General features: G+C 40.2%; 1 protein-coding gene across 6 annotated transcripts in view; it reads right to left on the bottom strand.

Moving 5' to 3' along the window:
• The window catches only part of UPF2 (UPF2 regulator of nonsense mediated mRNA decay), a 167,226-nt gene that overhangs the window by 43,709 nt on the left and 101,647 nt on the right, over positions 1-21,870 (bottom strand). For 5 of the 6 annotated variants that reach the window (XM_035306679.3, XM_017974057.4, XM_035306678.3 and 2 more), the window contains 5 exons: positions 18,779-18,887; positions 9,172-9,285; positions 7,254-7,370; positions 4,008-4,193; positions 783-986 (listed from right to left, as the gene is read on the bottom strand). In XM_035306679.3, coding sequence (XP_035162570.2) covers positions 783-986; positions 4,008-4,193; positions 7,254-7,370; positions 9,172-9,285; positions 18,779-18,887 — 730 coding nt within the window. The remainder of the gene's footprint in view (positions 1-782; positions 987-4,007; positions 4,194-7,253; positions 7,371-9,171; positions 9,286-18,778; positions 18,888-21,870) is intronic. The other variant, XM_035306682.3, reaches the window with a different exon arrangement.

Genomic DNA, 21,870 nt, shown 5'->3' with positions numbered 1-21,870 from the left:
AACTGCAGTCCCAGCACTTTGGGAGGCCGAGGTGGGTGATTATCTGTGGTCAGGAGTTTGAGATCAGCCTGGCCAACATGGCAAAACGGCTTCTCTACTAAAAATAGAAAAAAAATTAGCTAGGCACGGTGACACACACCTGTAATCCCAGCTACTCGGGAAGTTGAGACAGGAGAACTGCTTGAACCTAGGAGGTGGAGGTTGCAGTGAGTGGAGATTGTGCCACTGCACTCCAGCCTGGGTCACAGAGCAAGACTCTGTCTCAGAAAGAAAAGAAAAAGAGAGGAAAAGCTGGGTGTGGTGGCTCACGCCTGTAATCCCAGTAATCCCAGGCTGAGGAAGGCGGATCAGGAGGTCAGGAGCTCAAGACCAGCCTGGCCAACATGGTGAAACCCTGTCCCTACTAAAATTACAAAAATTAGCTGGGCATGGTGGTGGGTGCCTGTAATCCCAGCTACTCGGGAGGCTGTGGCAGGAGAATCACTTGAAACTGGAAGGCGGAGGTTGCAGTGAGTCAAGATGGTGCCACTGCACTCCAGCCTGGGCTGCAAGAGCAAAACTCCATCTCAAAAAAAAAAAAAAGATAAAAGGAAAGTATTTACAGAAAATTCTTATAAAATGACTATCAGCAGAGGAAAGTATTTACCGAAAATTCTTATAAAATGACTATCAGCTTTTTCTAATAAATTTGCAGATTCTTACAACTTGAGGCTCAATAGTAACCTAGAAATAATAAATTCTCCACAAATTCCAATTTTATGACATTAAAAAGTCTTGGTTACCTCCATTCCTAATCGAATATCTTCTAAAACTCCATCCACGACGTGGATCCCAACATCCTCTTGGTAGAGCACTAGTCCTGCTAAGAGGTTAGCTACACAATGGATACTATTATATTTCACATTCCAGATGTTTATCATACAACAGATAACATAGTCCTTTACTTCTTGGTCCTGCCAGGGCAACTTTCGCATCTGTCTCAAAACCTAAATCAAGAGAATTTTATTTAAATTATTAAGATAACTACACAGTAGTCTGACCAAATAATACATAAATTTTTATGATGACTGTACAGTCAGAGAACTTTTGAAATAGAAAATACATCAGAAATCCTCTATCAGCCTCTTCAGAAATAGAAAAAATGAGATTTTCTAATTATGATAAAATTTATTATCATCTTTCCCAAATCCTTCCATAGTGCCCTCAAATTTTCTAGAGTTTTCAGATCTTCAATCTAGGTAACTGTACTCAGGTCATTGAAAGAAATATCCAATCAGGAGTTTGGAATAGGTTTTTTTTTTCCCCAGACACAGTCTTACTCTGTCACCTATAGTCTGGAGTGTAGTAGTGCAATCTCAGCTGACTGCAACCTCCTCCTCCATGGCTCAAACAATCCTCCCACCTCAGTCTCCCAAGTAGATGAAACTATAGGCACACAATAGCATGCCTAGCGAATTTTTGTATTTTCTGTAGAGGCAGGATCTCCCTATGTTGCCCAGGCTGGTCTCAAAACCCTGACCTCAAGTGATCGGTGTAACTTGGCCTCCCAAGTGCTGGGATTACAAGCATAAGCCACCATACCCAGCCTGGAGTAGGTCTTTAAAAACAGAAACGGGCCAGGTGCAGTGGCTCACACCTGTAATCCCAGCACTTTGGGAGGCCAAGGTGGCGGATCACCTGAGGTAAGAAGTTTGTAACCACCCTGGCCAACATGGCAAAACCCCATCTCTACCAAGAATATAAAAATTAGCTGAGCATGGTGGCAGGTGCCTCTAATTCCACCTATTAGGGAGGCTGAGGCAGGAAAATTGCTTGAACCCAGGAGGCAGAGGCTGCAGTGAGCTGAGACTGTGCCACTGCACTCAGCCTGGGTGACAGAGTGAGACACCATCTCAAACCAAAACCGAATGTTTATGAAAAAATAACGTTCTCTTTTGTGCATAATTTGACATAAATAATCTCGCTTACTTACTTACTTTATTTATTTATAGACAGGGTCTTGGTCTGTCACCCAGGCTGTGGTGCAGTGGCGTGATCTTAGCTCACTACTCCACCTCCAGGGTTCAAACAATTTTTGTGCCTGAGCCTTCCGAATAGCTGAGATAACAGGCATGCACAAACACATTTGGCTAATATTTTTTTTTTGAGATGGAATTTTGCTCGTTACCCAGGCTGGAGTGCAATGGCGCGATCTCGGCTCACCACAACCTCCACCTCCTGGGTTCAGGCAATTCTCCTGCCTCAGCCTCCTGAGTGGCTGGGATTACAGACACGTGCCACCATGTCCAGCTAATTTTTTGATTTTTAGTAGAGACGGGGTTTCACCATGTTGACCAGGATGGTCTCGATCTCTTGACCTTGTGATCCACCCGCCTCGGCCTCCCTAATTTTCGTATTTTTGGTAGAGAGGGAGGTTTCGCCATGTTGGCCAGGCTAGTCTCGAATTTCTGGCCTCAAGTGATCTGCCCACCCTGGCCTTCCAAAGTGCTGGGATTACAGGCATGAGCCACCATGCCAGTCAATAATCTCACTTAAAAAAAAAAAAACCCATCAATTTCCAACCAATAAATAAACCCAAAGTCAACTGGGAAAAACATCCCTTAAGGGATTCCTTAAGGGATCTTTCCACTGAAGCTGGTATGAGAAGTTGTTTACCCGTTCTATACTTTTCAAATTTTTAACCAATTCTAAAACTTTTTTTAAAATTTATTTTTTTGAGACAGTTTCGCTTGTTGCCCAGGCTGGAGTGCAGTGAGGCAATCTCTGCTCACCACAACCTCCACCTCTAGGATTCAAGCGATTCTTCTGCCTCAGGAGTAGCTAGGATTACAGGCATGCACCACAATACCTGGCTACTTTTATATTTTATTTTTTTTAGCAGAGACGGGGTTTCTCCATGTTGGTCAGGCTGGTCTCAAACTCCTGACTTCAGGCGATCCACCCACCTCATCAAAGTGCTGGGATACAGGCATGAGCCACCATGCCTAGCCCAAAACTATTTTAAACAACTACTGCCTCTGACTAAGAAAGCTGGTTTCAATTTTCAAACCTGCAACCTTGTTCCTATTACCTTCCATCTTAAAAAGAAAAAAATTCTACACTATATTATATGTCAAGTTGTAGAGTTCACCAAGAAATGTTTTGCTCAACATATATTATTTAAAAGCGAAGTTTCTAACATGGTAACTATAATTATTAAGAAAATAAGTCAGTGATTCTTCACCTTCACTGGAAATTAACCACTGTTGAGAATCTAAAGAAAGCACCAGACCCTCTTTCCAGAAAAATACAAATAGCCACAATCAAAATTATGAGATTTCAGAGGGATCATGGGCCTCTTATAAATAAGTCTACTAAAGGTTAGCATCCCCTGTACTGATGCAAAATATTTAAGTACAAATTCATTATGGAATACTAGAGAGAAAGTAATAGTTTCAAATATATATATAAAATCAAAATTTACTAGAATTACTATTTCAATTAGAACAAAAAGTTATCATAAAAGGAAAACAAAGCTGGGCATGGTGGCTCACACCTGTAATCCCAGCACTTTGGGAGGCTGAGACAGGCGGATCACGAGGTCAGGCAATCAAGACCCCATCTGGCTAACATGGTGAAACCCCGTTTCTAGTAAAAATACAAAAAGTTAGCCGGACGGACATGGAATCCATAATCCTAGTAATCCTAGCACATGTAATCCCAGTTACTCGGGTGGCTGATGCAGGAGAATTGCTTGAACCCGGGAGGCAGAGGTTGCAGTGAGCCAAGATTGTACCACTGTACTCCCAGCCTGGGCGACAGAGTGAGACTCTGTCTAAAAAAAAAGGAAACAAAATCTATGTCCCAAATATTATGTCTCATCGTAAGAATTCCTTCTCAGGATGACTTCCACAGAGTTGACTGTAAAAGAACTTGAGCTCCACCCGGCCTTCTCCTAGACTCTCCATGAGCTTAGCACTACCACAAATCCCACATTAACTATTATTGCATGATTTCATAAGATTTACCTTCTCGGTGGTAACCTTAGAGAGATCCTTGTACAAAAGTTTCCGGACATATTCCTGGAGAGGAGGACGTTTCTTTTTCACAGTTTTTTCAGCTGGAGGTGGGTTGCAGTAGTAATACGCGTTCTCTACCATTGTGACGTATCTTGCATCAAGATGCATTGCTTGTTTCTTTCTCATCATTTGCTCCTGAAATAAAAAGTCCAAATTAATCAAAACCTTTCCTTTTAAGATTCCTTTACACCGAATTAAACTTCTACTCTCCATGATTTACTATTTCAAAGTAATGGGTTAGAAAGGCAAAGAAAGGGCCAGGCACTATGGCTCATGCCTATAATCCCAGCACTTTGGGAGAGTGAGATGGCAGGATCACCTGAGCCCAGGAGTTTAAGACCAGCTTGGCCAACACTGTGAAATGCCATCTCTACAAAAGATACAAAATTAGCCAGGTGTGATGGCACACACCTGTAGTCCCAGCTACTTGGGAGGTTGAGGTGGGTGGACAGCTTGAGCCCAGGAGATGGAGGCTGCAATAAGCCATGATTGCCACTGCACTCCAGCCTGGGCAAGAGCAAGACCCTATCTCTTAAAAAAAAGAGAGAGTAAGAAAGAAAGAAAGAAAAAAACACACAGGGAGGTGTGGGTGGTGAGACAAAAACAATTGATGGGTATATCGAAGAGCATGTAACCACACTAACTGTTACACTATTTATCATGTTTAGGACATACTAGTCCGTGACTACTTAGCCTTTGGCTTCATCCAATAAAATACTCAAAGAGAACTTTGCTACAAAGGTAACTTCTTTCATAACTTTGCCAAAAAACATGAACGTTAAGGAAACCAAGGCTCGAATATAAAAGTGAATGACATTAAGGACTAAACATATAAATAAAGGGCCGACTCTGGCTGTTCCAAGTACAACCAAGAATTCATTCTCAAGGATTCTATGTTGTATCAGATACCTGACATGTCTGTACAAAATACTACAAGTCCCCGCAGTCTTAGGATGTGCCTAGGGTTGCTCAGTATCAGCTCAGAGGAGGTAACTAACAAATACAGATCTAGTCACTCACCATTTACTTCAGAATTTCTCAGCCTTAGCACTACTGACATTTTGAATCAGATCATTTGTTGTGGGGGACTATTCTGCGCATTGTAGGATGTTTTACAGCCACTCTGGCCTCTATCCACTAGATGCCAGTTGAGAACCAATGACAAGTTGAAGATATTTAAACAGCACTCCTAATTCTTAAAATAGCATCATACCAAGCATTAAGATTACTGAATAACTAAGTCATTTAAAAAAAAATCTGCTGGGTGTAGTGGCTCTAGCCTATAATCCTAGCAACTCAGGAAGCAAGGTGAGAGGGTCTCCTGAGACCAGGAGTTTGAGACCAGCCTGGGCATCAAAGTGAGACCCCATCTCTACATTAAAATAAACAAAATTTAAAAAATAGCGGTGCACAGTAGTAGGTACCTGTAGTCCCAGCTACTTGGGAGGCCGAGGCAGGAGGATTGAGTGAGCCCAGGAGTTTGAGACTACAGTAAACTATTATCATGTCACTGCACTCCAGCCTGGGTGACATAGTAAGACCCTCATCTCTAAAATAAAAAATAACAAAATGAAATAAAAATAAAATAAAAAATTAGCCAGATATGGTGGTGTCCACTGTTATCCCAGCTACTCAGGAAACTGAGGTGAGAGGACTGCTTGAGGATTGCCTGAACCCAGGAGTTCAAGGCTGCAGTGAGCTATGATCATGCCACTGCACTCCAGACTGGAAGACAACCTTAAGACCTTATCTCTTTTAAAACAAAAACAAAAAAACAAAACAGAAAGAAAGTAAAGTAGCCAGTGGCTGATGCCTGTAATCCCAACACTTTGGGAAGCCAAGACAACAGGATTGCTTGAGGCCAGGAGTTCGAGAACAGTCCTGGCAACACAGTGAGACCCTGTCTCTACAAAATAAAAAAATTAGCCGGGCATGGTGGTGTGCACCCATAGTCCCAGTTACTCGGGAGCTGAGGTGGAAGAAACACTCGATCCCAGGAGCTGGAGGCTACAGTAAGCTATAGTCACACCACTGCAGTCCAGCCTGGGCAATAGCAGGAGACCCTGTCTCAAAAAAATTTTAAAAATAAATTACTTGGTACTTATTAGTGTTATGCACTATGGCAGGTGCAGGAAATTCATCATTGAACAGGACAGACACAACTCCTACTTTCAAGAAGCTTAACAGTCTGGTGTCAGAAGATAGAATAAAGTCAACAAATAAATCAACTACTATTCTTTTCAATAATAACTGCAACTGTAGTATAAATAGTAAGTATGAGATGCTAAACAACAGGGAACCCACTTATAGTTCAGGTGGGTTAGGGAAGGCTTTTCTGAGAAAGTGACATTTAAACTAGGATCTATAGGATGACAAGGACTGAAGAACCGCAGGAAGAGCACACATGCAGAGGCCCGAGGAGAAAGCAAACCAGATGTGGAAAGAACAGGCCAGTGAGTTCCCAGCAGGGAGCAGCAGAAGCGGAACAGGAGGGAGGGGCCAGGTAATAGAGAGCGCTGTGCACCAAGGTGAGAAGGCTGGGTTTAAGCGTGCAGAGGGAAATCACTGACGAGCCCAAGCAGTGTTGTGGACTGGGGTGTTGGATGGTGGTGGATTTCAAGTTCTGTGTGTACGGGAGCTTTTTTTTTCACTGTCACATACAAAGCACCTAAAACAGTGCCTAACAGATGCAATTCATATTTAACAATGCAAGAGTAAATGAATGAATTTTTAAAAACACATTCACTCTTTCCTATGGACTGCTTTTCTAACCGTGTAAATCATAATACACTAAAAGAAAGTTTAACAATTTATAAGTTCAACTGTGAGTATACCAAGTTTCATCACTGTTTCTCCAGTCTCCTAGAATTTCTACAGTACACTGACGATAGCTAAGCTCCTATACTGACACATCTCTGTACTGTAACCAGTGAATGCCTGTTAAATATTCAGTCTTCCAAACAGACAAGAAAACACTTCCATGTTTAACAGAACTAGAGATTTAATAATCACACCCTCTAAGTTCTACAGCTCTCCAGGGGTGGCAACTCACATGTACGGGATGTTCCAGTTTAGGTAGAAATGTTTGTATTCAAATGACTGAATAAGATAACCAGCACTGGTCAGTATTTTTAACTTCTGAAGCACAGGTAAATCAACAACCTCTAGCTCTTACCACGATCCTCAAGCCCTTACCAAAAGTACACTGGTCCTCAGGTGAGATTCTGGAGATCTGAAAAGAAACCGCCCACACGTCTCTAGCAGGGTGCATGCCATTTCAATATGGTGATGAGAGAAGTCTGACAGAAGCATCTGCAACAGGAAGAATGATGAAAACTACAAAGGCAACCCTTCAATCCTAGTAGAGGAAGAAATTATCATACATCTAATGTGCGTAACAACTTCTAAAACGTCAATGTAAAAAACAGAAGTGAGTCTACCCAGGTTCAGTGCTGGGCATCTTATGCGTTCTGCCATTAATTTTTATTGAAAAATTTCAATATATTTAATGTCTTTCACAGAAAGATATATGGAAATGAACGTCAAAGCCCTTTCTATTTATTATTAGATGTTATGTATTTAAACACATGCCACGCACACAGCAGACATTTTCTCACTGCCTTTTGTTTTGGACTATATATTTATTTCCCAAAATTCTCACTTATGCCTATTTTCTAAACTAATACAGATTGAGACATTTAATAACTTGGTTTATGTTGTATCATTTAATAACTTGTTTTTTTTGGGCTTACTAGGGATATATTTTCATGTCCTTTTTTGGCCTTCTATGGATGATTTACAAAGTACATAGTACTACATAATATGAACTAGATTAAAACTTACTTGATTCTTAATTATCATCCAAATTGTCTCCCATTTCTTGCTACAGGTTAATTATCCCTTATCTGACATGCCTGGGATCAGAAATGTTTCGGATTTCAAATTTTTTCAGATTTTGGAATATAGTATTTGCATATATATGAGACAGCCTAAGAATTGGACCCAAATCTAAATACAAAATTGATTTATGTCTCATATAACCTTATAAATATAGCTTGAAGGTAATTTTATATAATACTTTATATCTTTTACATGAAATAAAGTTTTGACTGTGGGTTGTCACCTGAGGTCAGGTGTGGTGTTACCATGTGTCATTGTATCAGTACTCAAAAAGTTTTGAATTTTGGAGCATTTCAGATTAGGAATGCTCAATGTGTATTATAAAAATGGTGGGACACACATCATTGTAGAGAAATCTTGCACAAATTTACGATTATTTCCTTAAAATGAATTCCTAGGAAAGAAATTTCTGTTTAAAAAATGAATATTCTTCCATCGTATTTTTGATCCCCTGACCTTGTTGTGATCGCCTTGGTCTCCCAAAGTGCTGGGATTACAGGCGTGAGCTGCCAGGCCCAGCCGATTTCTTTTTATTAGCATTTGCATAGTATATTTTCTCCATCTTCTTATTTAACTTTTCTCATTTTCTTATTTAAGTATAGCTCTGTGGTAGATAGCTCCTAGCAGCTATTTTAATCAAGTTTTATTTATTTATTTGTTTGTTTATTTACTTATTTACTGAGACGAAGTCTTGCTCTGTCGCTCATGTTGGAGTGCAGTAGGGTGATCTTGGCTCACTGCAACTTCTGCCTCTCAGATTCAAGCAATTCTCCTGCCTCAGCCTCCTGAGTAGCTGGGATTACAGGTGCACACCACCATGCCTGGCTAATTTTTCTATTTTCACTAGAGACAGGGTTTCACCATGTTGGTCAAGCTGGTCTCGAACTCCTGACCTCTTGATCCACCTGCCTCGGCCTCCCAAAGTGCTGGGATTACAAGTGTGAGCCACCACGCCCAGCCCAAGTTTTATATTTTTAAGGCTTTTACTTGATGTATTTTGTCCTGTCAGGTTTCATGAAATTACTGGTAGAACTGCATGCATATCTAAGATCTGACTGTTTTGTATTTTGCACACCTGTTTAATGTTACTTTTTCTTCCCTTCTTGGTCTTCTTTTGGATTAAGTAAATATTAAATTATTTCACATTATCCGTCACTTATAACTAAAACTTAAAACTTTTCAATTAAAAACAATCAAATAATTCAGCACTGACCTTTAAACAATGTAGTGTATCATTTTTGGTGAACATCTTAAATTTAGTTAGTTCTCCAATAAAACGAACAGTTTTATTCTTTGTTTCAATATTGATCTGGTCCTTTTTTCGTACCTAAAAATTAAGAGAAAAAGGATAATGCTTAATCAACATTTGGAATCTCTGTGATAAAAACTATTATTTTAATGCATCTGGATTCACTCCTGATTTTTTTTTTGAGACGGATTTTTGCTCTTGGTGCCCACACTGGAGTGCAGTGGCATGATCTTGGCTCACTGCAACCTCCTCCTCCTGAATTCAAGTGATTCTCCTGCCTCAGCCTCCCGAGTAGCTGGGATTACAGGCACATGCCACCATGCCCAGCTAATTTTTGTATTTTTAGTAGAGACAGGGTTTCAACATGTTGGCCAGGCTGGTCTCAAACTCCTGACCTCAGGTGATCCACCCCTCTTGGCCTCCCAAAGTGCTGGGATTACAGGTGAGCTACCTCGCCCAGCCTACTCCAGATATTTTTAATACGTATGAGTAAACTTTCCTGCTATAGGCTTCTTGAGTAATCACAGCAACTGGGGAGGCTGAGGCAGGAGAATTGCTTGAACCCAGGACACAAAGATTGCAGTGAGCTGAGATCATGCCATTGCACTCCAGTCTAGGCGACAAGAGCAAGACTTCATCTCAAAAAAAAAAAAAAATTCTTGCTATATCGAAACTACTATAAGCTAAAGAAAAAATTGCCTTGTATAACACCAGTCCCAGGATGTGCTCTGCAAAACAGTTCCATGGTCAAGCAAGTTAGAGAAAAAAATTAATTTTACCAGGCCTAAAGAGGTCCTTAAGAAAGGAAGTCAATGTTTTTCAGATTTATTTGGCAACACAACCTCCTTTTTCAAATGTTAGCCATTATCAGTTAACATCCCATTAAAGTAACACTATAATGAACACACTTTAGGAAATGCTGCTTTAAAAATATGAATGCCAAGTGCTCACCTAAGCAAAACTGGTATTAAGACTTAGTATACTGTAACTATAAACTATGCTGCATTTTTATTATAAATTCATTACAATAAAAGAGCCAATATAATCACTGCTCTTTTTTATCACCAGTCCTGGCTGTATGTCAAAGTTTAAGTTCTTTGTAAATGTTAGTCCTCTAGTTACGCACAAATTTCAAGAAATACCAGATGCAACAAAATCCCATTGCAACAGTACAATGTAAACAGACAAACCAAGATAATTGGATTTAACCTCAGAATTCCATTTTTATCAGAAAACCAAACCTACAGTCTAGATAACTTTTATTTGAACAGCAGTGACCATAATGTGGTGCCATGAATTAGTTTGGCTCTTTCTTTTCTTGTTTTCTGAGACAGTCTCACTGTCACCCAGGCTGGAGTGTAGTGGCATGATCTTGGCTCACTTCGACCTCCACCTCCTGGGTTAAAGAGAGTCTTGTGCCTCAGCCTCCCAAGTAGCTAGGATTACAGTTGTGCACCATCACGCCTGGCTAAATTTTTGTATTTTTAGTAGAGATGGGGTTTCACCATGTTGGCCAGGATGGGCTTGATCTCCTGACCTCGTGATCCTCCTGCCTTGGCCTCCCAAAGTGCTGGAATTACAGGTGTGAGCCAGTGTGCCTGGCCTGTCATTTTATTTTATTTTATTCTGAGACAGAGTCTTGCTCTGTCACTAGGCGCCAGGCTGGAGTGCAGTGGCACGATCTGGGCTCATTGCAACCTCTGCCTCCCGGATTCAAGCAATTCTCTTGCCTCAGCCTTGGAGTGGCTGGGACTACAGACGAGTACCACCATGCCCAGCTAATTTTTATATTTTAGTAGAGACGGAGTTTCACTATTTTGGCCAGGATGGTCTCAATCTCTTGACCTTGTGATCGGCCCACCTTGGCCTCCCAAAGTGCTGGGATTACAGGTGTGAGCCACAGTAAAATGCCCAGCTGTCATTTTAATTTTTAAAAACCTGCTTTCTGTAACAAGAGGTAGGAGGTATTTAGACTTTTGTGGTTTTTACTAATTTTTTTTCAAATGTCCTTTGTAAAAACTGTTGAGTGATAATTTTTAAACAAAACCATGTTGATTCATTTAAAAACTCAGTAAACTAGAAGCTCATTATAACTCAATTTAATCTCAAGGACCAACAAAACTGTATTAATGAAAAACAAAAAATTCAACTTGAATATAGATCTTTTTTTTTTTTTTTGAGACAGAGTCTCACACTGTGCCCAGGCTGGAGTTAACTGATACAATCTCAGCTCACTGTAACCTCTCCAGCGTTCAAACAATCCTCCCAGATCAGCCTCCTGAGTAACTGGAATTGTAGGTGTGCGCCACTGTGCCCAACTAATTTTTTTAGTTTTAGTAGAGATGGAGTTTTGCCGTGTTGCCCAGGCTGGTCTCAAATTCCTGGTCTCAAGCAATCCATCCATTTCGGCCTCCCAAAATGGTGGAATTACAGGCGTGAGCCACCACAATCGGCCTAGAACTTTTTTTTAATGATATCATTTATGCATATAAAATAGTTTTGCAATTAGAGACAACTATAATATAGAACTATATTCTCATTTTTAATATAAAACAAAATGATACTGAATAAACTTGACTGTTTTCAGCCTTGTAATTTAGAAAGAAGCACAGCTTTCATAAAGAAAGAACCTTTCACAAATAAATGTTTCATAGGTATGCACATGAAAAACTCCTCTTATTAATTTACTTTCCTTTCTGAGCTTTGAGGAGTGGACTGTGAACCAGTTTTGTGGGATTCCAATCCCAGCACTATCACTTACACTTACTGCCTGTTACCTAACCTGTGTCTCAATGTTCTTATCTGTAAAATGGACCTAATAGAGTTGTTGTGACTCTTAAATAAGCTAATACAAGTAAAGCACATAAAATAATACTTGGGACCAGTAAGGGTTCAATAAATATCAGCTATAACTAATTTTATCCTGCTTTGTATATTTGTATCTCTAATACATGTCCACTAAATAAATGTTTGCTGAATAAACAAATAATTGAAAAGCTTAATATACATATTGCATTGACATGAACGAGCGAAAGTTCTAGAGTCTGAATGTCTGTGCTCTGAAGATCACGTTGTGGGATTTATTATCTTGAGCAAATCATATAAACTCCCTGAGCCTGTCTGCCCACTTGGTAAAGTAAGAATAATGATGATGGTGGTAGTGGCTACACTTTAATTGATACTAAGCAATTAATGTACAGGACAAAAAAAGATTACACAACTTTTAAAATGATGTTTAAGGAGTTAATGACAGGGTAAAATGCTTCTTAGAAATAACAGAAAATTATACATAAAATATAATTAATCCATGAAAAATGATAGAGAAAAAAAGGTAAAAATAAAACTAAAGAACAAAAACCAAAATGTTGAGTCTGCTGTTAATAAAACTGGAATTTATCTTTCCTTTTTTTTACTTTAAAAATTTTCAAAATTACACTGACCTTGTGTCTTTGTTTGGGAAAACATATAAGAAAGCATGTACAAAACTATCTACTGAAATTAGCCGGGCATAGTGGCTCGCACCTGTGATCCTAGCACGCTGCGAGGCCAAAGCAAGAGGATCACCTCAAGTCAGGAGTCTGAGACAGCCTGGCCAACATGGTGAAACCCCGTCCCTATTAAAAATACAAAAATTAGCCGGGCATGGTGGCATATGCCTGTAATCCCAGCTACTTGGGAGGCTGAGGCACAAGAATTGCTTGAACCTGGGAGGGGGAGGTTGCAGTGAGCCAAGATCATGCCACTGCACTCCAGCATGGGTGACAGAGTGAGACTCCATCTCAAAAAGCAAAAAACTATATATTAAAAGTAAATCTTTAGGATGAGTAGAGTTGGGATATACACATATATATTTTTAAACCTCCTTGGATGATGTCAGATGCATATCCTCTTCATCAACTGCTATGGAGCATCACAGCATTCTAAGCATTACTAAGCATTCTAGTTTTCTTTTTTTCTTTTTTTTTTAAGAGACGGAGTTTCTTCATGTTGGTCAGGCTGGTCTTGAATTCTTGACCTCAGGTGATCCACCTGCCTTGGCCTCCCAAAGTGCTGGGATTACAGGCGTGAGCCACCGCACCCAGCCTCTAGTTTTCAAAACGTTAACATGCTGTATCATCCACTTCATATATTTACATTAATTCTCATTATTCTGAAATATTATAAAGGTTAAGGAGGTAAGATCTAATAAAAAATGACAAAATCATAGAACATTTAAATGAAGTGTTACAAATCAATGATCTCATTCCTTTGTTTTCAGATGAGAAAACTGAAGGCTTTTCAAAGGCTGCAATTTGTAAAAATGACTAACATTCTTACTTCTCATTCACTATTTTTCACTCTCATTTCTTAAATCCTTATGATCAAAAATGTCAAAACACTTCTGCATGAACTAACAATGTAACATTTTCTATATATTTATAGTTCAATAATGCCTCTTGTAAGATTTTATTTATATATTCAATCATCCATAGCAAAAATGTGGCTTGCAACTCTGCTAAAGACAGCTAAAATTTAGATTAATTTAATAACAAAGTTTGTATATACTAATTAAAACTCTTCAGGCTGGGCACAGTTTATCATACCTACAATCTTTGGGACAGCCAAGGCAGATGGATCACTTGAGGTCAGGAGTTCGAGACCAGCCTGGCCAACAGGGTTGAAACCCTGTGTCTGCCAGAAGTACAAAATTTAGCCAGGTGTGGTGGTTTGTGCATGTAGTCCAGCTACTTGGGAGACTGAGGCAGGAGAATTGTTTGAACCTGGGAGACTGAGGTTACAGTGAGCCAAGATCGTGCCACTGCACTCCAGACTGGGCAAAAGAACAAGACTCCGTCTCAAACAAACAAACAAACAACAACAAAAAACTCCTCAGATATATGAACACACGATGAACTGTAAGGATTTCCTAAGGCCTATCATTTACTACTTTCTTACAGCAAGAACCCACTGTTGTATCAAGCTGGCCCCTCTAGAAGGGCCAAGTACATATTCACCCAAATAGAGATTTTCTATCCTCCATAATTTGCTCATTTTATTTTACATGAAGTTTATTCACTCATTCACCAAACTTTTCTGAAAACCTACTGTAGGCTAAACATAAAATTAGTACTGACTATAAATAAGTAAATTTGCCTTGATATAAAACTTTTAAAAAACTTCATGTTTTTTAAATGTGATTTTCAAAGTAGAGTGTGTGACTATTTACCTACTTGGAGTAGGGAGAGGAACTGGAAATTCTATTTATAATGTTTTATCTCACAAGTTTCCATTTGTTTTTGTATGGCTTATAATGCACATAAATATTTGGTACAATTGCCAAGGTATATAATTTTGAAATAAATATGCCTATAGTGGGGATATGTAGTCAACTTATTTTAACAAATAAAGAAACTTAATCAAAAAGTTGGGAGATGATTACTTTTTAAAACATCAGTGACTGTAATTTGCTTATGTTAAATAAAAGTTGTCTCCCCCAGGCAGGAATCGTGGCATGCACCTGTCGTCCCAGTTACTTGGAAGGCTGAAACAGGAGGATCGCTTGAGTCCAGACGTTTGAGGCTGCAGTGAGCTATCATCGTGCCACTGCACTTTGCACTCCACCCTGGGTGACAGACTAAGATCCCATCTCTTAAAACAAAACTCCAAAAAAAAAAAAAGTTGTCCCCTTCATCACTAAAGAAGTAGGCCATACTGAAAATTTAGAGAACACAAAACTAGAACGGAAAAATATTCCTCATATTCCCACCATCCAAAGACTGCTACTTAAATACTGACATGTAATTGTTTTCTCTTCTGCACTTCCTAAGCATTTTAACTGTAAGTTTATTATATGTAAGATTTTATTCTTGCTTTTGAAAAAAAGCACTTTCTGATTGAAAAAAATTTTTTTTTTTTTTTTTTTTGAGACAGAGTCTCACTCTGTCACCCAGGCTGGAGTGCAATGGCATGATCTTGGCTCACTGCAACCTCCGCCTCCTGGGTTCAAGCGATTCTCCTGCCTCAGCTTCCCAAGTAGCGGGGATTACAGGCGCACACCACACCTGGCTAATTTTTGTATTTTTAGTAGAGATGGGATTTCACCATGTTGGTCAGGCTGGTCTCGAACTCCTGACCTCAGGTGATCCACCAGCCTCAGCCTCCCAAAGCACTGGAATTACAGGCCTGAGCCACCATACCCACCCATAAAAATGTTTTTGTAAACATCAACTCTAATGGCTCTCCGTCATTTCAGCATTGTGATTATATGGCCATTTTATTAATCCACAGTTGGGCTTTGAGATGACCCTGTTTTCCCTGTTAGAGTCACGCTTTTTTGGTACATAGATTTATTTACTTAGGACATGTCCTTGGATTTGTCCAGTGTATGAATGCCTCTAGGGCTCCTGAAACCTAGTGCCAAATTGCTTCACCATATTCCCACCTGACGTATCTGAGAATGTTGGTTTCTCATTTCTATTACCTGTACTAATCGTCAGTTAAATTAGCAAACCCACTGTTTTAACTAGGATTTCCTTAACTGCCAAATTTCATATGGCTCTGTTAACCAGCTTCATTTCTCAACTGAGGTTCTTACTGGCGAAAACATATCAGACCGCAGCAATATACTGGATCGAGGTAGAAGACAGAGACAGGAAAACTGGGTTAAAAAGCCACTATCATAACTCCAGCTATGGAAAATGAAAGACAGGGGCAAGAGATATAAAGAAGAGATGATAGATTTCAATTGTTTTCGAAGACAGTATCAAAGCATTTAGTCAGAATGGCTCCCAAATGTCTAGGTGCAAAAGCAGAGGTATTTATCTTGTAATTGGATAAAATACACTGTAAATTTATAGGGAAAATACAGAAGTAGATTCAATGAAATAAAAAGACATTTTTAAGAAGAAAAAAATAAATTTGGTTTGGGGATAAATTTAACTCAGAGTACATGAAAACTTTCTAAGTATCATGAGAGAGGTTCTGGCGAGAGATATACATTTGGGGTTGTTAAGAAATAGATGAGAATTAAAGGCGAGGTAAATGCATCCCACTAAAGAGGAGGCTGAAGAAAACAAGCTGAGCCAATCCCAACAAAGAAACTCAGCTGGAAAAAAAGGTGAAAGAGATGGAGAATAGTAACACAAGTAAGAACCAGGAGAAAATGGTGGTACAGAAGGTATAATTATTATTAAAATCACATTTATGTACAGGTACTATGTGAGGAGCTGTATGTGCATTATTTCATTCAATCCTTAAGAACAATCCTATTTTAAAAGATGCAATTACTATCCCCACTTTGTAGACATAGAAACCAAGGTTTAGAACACTGGAGTAAGACAGTCAAAGATAGAACGCTAGCATGTGGTGGAGCCAGAGGCAGGTTTCCCAAAACGCAGGAGAGTCTGGCAGTTTCGAGTTTGCAGAGACATCGACTAATAGGCAACTGTAAAAACACTGGTGGTCTCTGCCAGGGTGCTACTATGACGGTGAATTAAACGGTAAATGTTAGGAGAAACGAAGATAAGTAGACTGTAAAACATTGCAACAAGAAGGAATGAAAGAATAGTTGCAGAATGTGGGGGAATGCTGCCAAAAGGTGTTTGTTGCTGTCATTTTGATTTAAGATGTGAGTGGTGAGCATAATTCTGGCCTACTAGAAAATCGTTAGCAAAGTCTATAGATTTGGGGGTAGGAAGGCCAGATCCCGGAGGAAGTAGACGGTGATCAAGTATGTAGAATGCTCTTTCTTCTCTCCTCTGAGAACAGTGGTTCCCAAGGAGTGCTTCCGGAGTTCTGGTATTCTTCCCTCTTAATGAAGCACTGTTAACAGTAACAATAAAAATGCCAATTCCCCAACTCTCACCCCAAGTTTCAAATAAGAGTGAGTACACATAGAATTTTCTTCATTTTAAGTTTTTCACCAACAGCAACTTGTGTTTTTTTTGTTTTTGTTTTTGGGACAGAGTCTTGCTCTGTCACCCAGGCTGGAATGCAGTGGCACAATCTCGACTCACTGCAACCTCAGCCTCCTGGGTACAAGCAATTCTCCTATTTCAGCCTCCCGAGTAGTTGGGATTACAGGCATGTGCCACCACGCCTGGCTAATTTTTTAAATATTTTTAGTAGACATGGAGTTTCACCATATTGGCCAGGCTGAACTCATACTGTCCACTAGTAAAACAGTTCCTTGTTTGTACAATGGGATTAAACATATCAACAAGAATATCACGGCTTCTGATGTATCTGTCTTTGAACCAGCAGCATTTATCAAAGTGTGTTCTTTGAGGGATTCCATATTCATGCCCCTCCAGGAGATTCACAGAGCACATTACCATATTAATGCTTTGAGATTCTTACAACAAAACAAAAGGAACCATTTAACTTTTTGAGTTCAGTGTTTCCAACCTCTCTAAACATAGAAAACTTTCTTTACATACTGACTTATGAAAATCTGAAAAACACTTTAGCAAAAGTTGGCCCAGAAACATCTTAACCACAAATCTCATAATAAGACGTGCTTACAGACCATTCTCCTCTGCACTCAAAGGAGAAGAAGTCTCTCCTTCTTCTGCACTCAAAGCGCCCACTCTCCAACAATTCACTTGGCAATTCAGCATGCGATTCCTTACAGCTATTACATTTAAGAATTAATTTTTATTTCATTCTTGCTTTTGTATTTAAACCTTGTGTCCTCAACTACATTGTGAGTTCCTGACCTTGGGAACTGTGTCTGTTCTTCTGGGTGCTTGGCAATACTACTGACTAGTGCACAGTGAGAGAGAGAAAGCATGTGCAGACATTTTCTGCACATGCTTTGAACAACGTATTATAAAGCAAAGTTTTGTAAACACCATTTTTCCATGGGCTAATGACATTTGAATTTCATGCTTTTTTCACAGTCTACCAATATCCACTTTCAGTTACCTCTGGTGTTATCACTTCCCCACTATCAGGCCTGTAGTTGAAGCAACACCACTTCCAGGAAATAACTGGATAACTAACACATAGTCTGGTCTTACTTCTAGGGCTGGAGAGGAAGGAAGGCTGTCTGGTAACAAGCTCCTCTTATTTCCCAGGATGATCTTTTAAAAACTCACCATAATCCAAGGTAAAATTTCTTAAGCAATAATCAAAGAAACATGGGCTATGGCAGCACTCGCTAATATTAATGCGTATTAATGGCAACTTGCAGACTCCACACACTTGGACCCCAGCACCTAAAGCAGCATATCCTATGTGGCACCACACCCTGACTCACAGTGGCCAATTATGTTTCTGCTGGAAACACCAATGAAGGCTCTGGCTGTCTGGACCTTGGAAAACGTTTCTACTTCACAAAAGCGCAAAAGTGCAGTTCCTGCAATGGGGGAACAAGGTAGCAGCAATGGCTCACCCCCTACTAGAATATCACTGATCAATTTCAAGCTTTGTTAAGTAAATCACATTTCAAGCATTTAGAATGCCATAAATTCTAAACTGTTATACCACTAACAAATTTCAAGAATATGCTTACCAACAGTTACATTCTTAAAGAAGCCTCACTCCACTTATAAGAATATATATATTACAAAATAAATGCTTAAATACATACATGAAATCTGAAATCCCCCCTCAGCATGGAACAAAGATCCTCTGCTACATCAGACATGCAGGGATGCAAAGTAGCAACCAATCTTGCATAAAATGGTAGCAAATCCAACCTGCAAAAGTTATATGTGATATGTGTCAAAGGAAAGACAGATAAAAAATCACTCATTCTAAAATTTCAACTTTTTCAGATGAATTCACACATTAGAGATTTTAAAACTAATAATCATACAGACATGCCTATTTATTGCCATCATAAAAAAGTGTCTGAAAATTCAGTGAGCCTTTTGAAATTTTATTAATAATTGGGCATTTTCTATTCCATGAATTTATCGCACATCTGTAACTTTACTAAGTATGTAATTTTGATAAAATATGAAACATCACACACACCAAAAAAACCAGTACATTTTGACACGGCTTAAATTTTTACTCAATTACTGAGTAACTGCATTTTTATAAATCTCAAGGTAACTTCTTTAGTGCAAGACAAAAGCCTTTCAAGCCATTTCCTTCATTTACCAGGTTGTTATTTGGAAACCTCAAGGTCTAAAGTAAAAAGGTAATCAACAGGCCAGGAGCAGTGGCTCATGCCTGTAATCCCAGCACTTTGGGAGGCCAAGGCAGGCAGATCTCGAGGTCAGGAGATAGAGACTATCCTGGCTAACATGGTGAATCCCCATCTCTATATTTTTCATTTATCTCAGGCTAAGTTATTTGAAAACGTCAAGGTCTAAAGTAAAAAGGTAATCAATAGGCTGGGTGCAGTGGTTCATGCCTGTAATTCCAGTACTAGGGGAGGTCAAGGTGAGTGGATCACAAAGTCAGGAGTCAGAGACTATCCTGGCTAACACGGCGAAACCCCGTCTCTACTGAAAATACAAAAAATCAACCAGGCGTGGTGGCACGTGCCTGTAGTCCCAGCTACTTAGGAGACTGAGGCAGGAGAATCCCTTGAACCTGGGAGGTGGAGGTCGCAATGAGCTGTGACCATGCCACTGCACTCCAGCCTGGGTGAGATAGAGAGACTCCATCTCAGTAAATGTGTGTGTGTGTGTGTGTGTGTGCATGTGAGTGTGTGTGTGTGTGTGCATCTGCACAGAGAGCGAGACTCCATCTCAGTAAATGTGTATGTGTGCATATGCGTCTGCAGAGTGAGATTCCATCTCAGTAAATGTGTATGTGTGTGTGTGTTTGCACAGAGAGCGAGACTCCATCTCAGTAAATATGTGTGTGTGTGTGTGTGTGCGTGTGCATCTGCACAGAGAGCGAGATTCCATCTCAGTAAATGTGTATGCGTGCGTGTGTGTGGGTCTGCACAGACAGTGAGATTCCACCTCGGTAAATGTGTGTATGTGTGTGTGTGTCTGCACAGAACGAGACTCCATCTCAGTAAATGTGTGTGTGTGTGGTAACTGAAAAAGTCTTTAGGAAGGCAAAACAGTATCACAAAATCCATACACTAACATGTATTTCACTCACTACAGAACTACAGAACCCATTCAGATCCTCCGACTTTTTTTTTTATTTTGAGCCGGAGTTTTGCTCTTGTTGCCCAGGCTATAGTGAGTGCAATGACACAATCTCGACTCACTGCAACCTCTACCTCCTGGGCTCAAGCCAGTCTCCTGCCTCAGCCTCCCGAATAGCTGGGATTACAGGCATGTGCCACCATGCCCAGTTAATTTTGTATTTTTAGTAGAGATGGGTTTTCTCCATGTTGGTCAGGCTGGTCTCGAACTCCCGATCTCAGGTGATCCGCCTGCCTTGGCCTCCCAAAGTGCGGAGATAACAAGTGTGAGCCACGCACCTGGCCAGTATGTTAATTTAGACAGTAAATGGCAAATCCGTGGCACTCACACTGCCGCCTTCTTCCATCGTCAGAGCACTCTTTCCCATTACACGGGAATGAGGCTCCAGAATCCTGCTTAGCACAGCACTCCACCAAGTGGCCACTGCTAGTTGGAATCAACACACAACCTAAAATTTATTTTCTATTCCTGCCACGGATGTTATTTTATAAAATCTGATTACTCAATGACTCAACACTCAGCAGATAAGACTCCGAGGATCAGAAGTAGTGAAGAAGTGATAAAAAGCAGCTGTACCAACAGCAGCAAGTAATATAACTGACAGTGAGAAAGGAAGCTAAAAACTATAAAAATTAGACATAAGAGCTCAAAAACTAGTAGAGCTTAAAGCCAATTAGAACAGAAGCATATAATCATACAAGTCTTAATTATTGCTGAGTGGAGGCCGGGCACGATGGCTCACACTTATAACCCCAGCACTTTGAGAGTGCCAAGGCCAGTGGAGACCAGTCAGGCCAATATGGTGAAACTCCATCTCTACTAAAAATACAAAAATTAGCCAGGCATGGTGGCGGGTGCCTGTAATCCCAGCTACTCAGGAGACCGAAGCAGGAGAATCACTTGAACCCAGGAAGCATTAGTTGCAGTTAGCCAAAATTGCGCCATTGCACTCCAGCCTGGGCAACAAGAGGGAAACTCCGTCTCAAAAAAAAAAAAAAGTGCTGAGTGGATCACTGTACCATACAATAATATGTGATAATGTTTGCTCATCAGGAAAAAGACCTCATACCATGAAAGGCAACCTCCACCTCCTGGGCTCAATACAGTCTCCAGCCTCAGCCTCCCGAATAGCTGGGATTACAGGCATGCGCCACCATGCCCAGCTAATTTTGTATTTTTAGTAGAGATGGGTTTTCTCCATGTTGGTCAGGCTGGTCTGGAGAGTTCCTTGGATGGATACATTAACCCTTAGCTAGAAGAGACACAGTGAAGAAAGAAGGTTGGAAATAAATTTGAAAGGTATGGTTAGGCTGGGCATGGTGGCCTGTAATCCCAGCACTTTGGGAGGTCAAGATGGGCGGATCACCTGAGGTCGGAGTTCAAGACCAGCCTGGCCAACATGGTGAAACCCCCCAATGTCTATTAAAAATACAAAATTTAGCTGGGTGTGGTGCCACGTGCCTGTAATGCCAGCTACATGGGAGGCTGAGGTGTAAGAATCACTTGAACCTGGGAGGGAGAGGTTGCAGTGAGCCAAGACCATGCCACTACACTCCAGCCTGGG

The sequence above is a fragment of the Callithrix jacchus genome, chromosome 7 (genome assembly GCF_049354715.1).
Source record: "Callithrix jacchus isolate 240 chromosome 7, calJac240_pri, whole genome shotgun sequence".
In the NCBI taxonomy this organism is placed as follows: Eukaryota; Metazoa; Chordata; class Mammalia; order Primates; family Cebidae; genus Callithrix; species Callithrix jacchus.
Note: the sequence above shows the minus strand (reverse complement) of the source record. Positions and strands in the feature narration are given on the sequence as shown.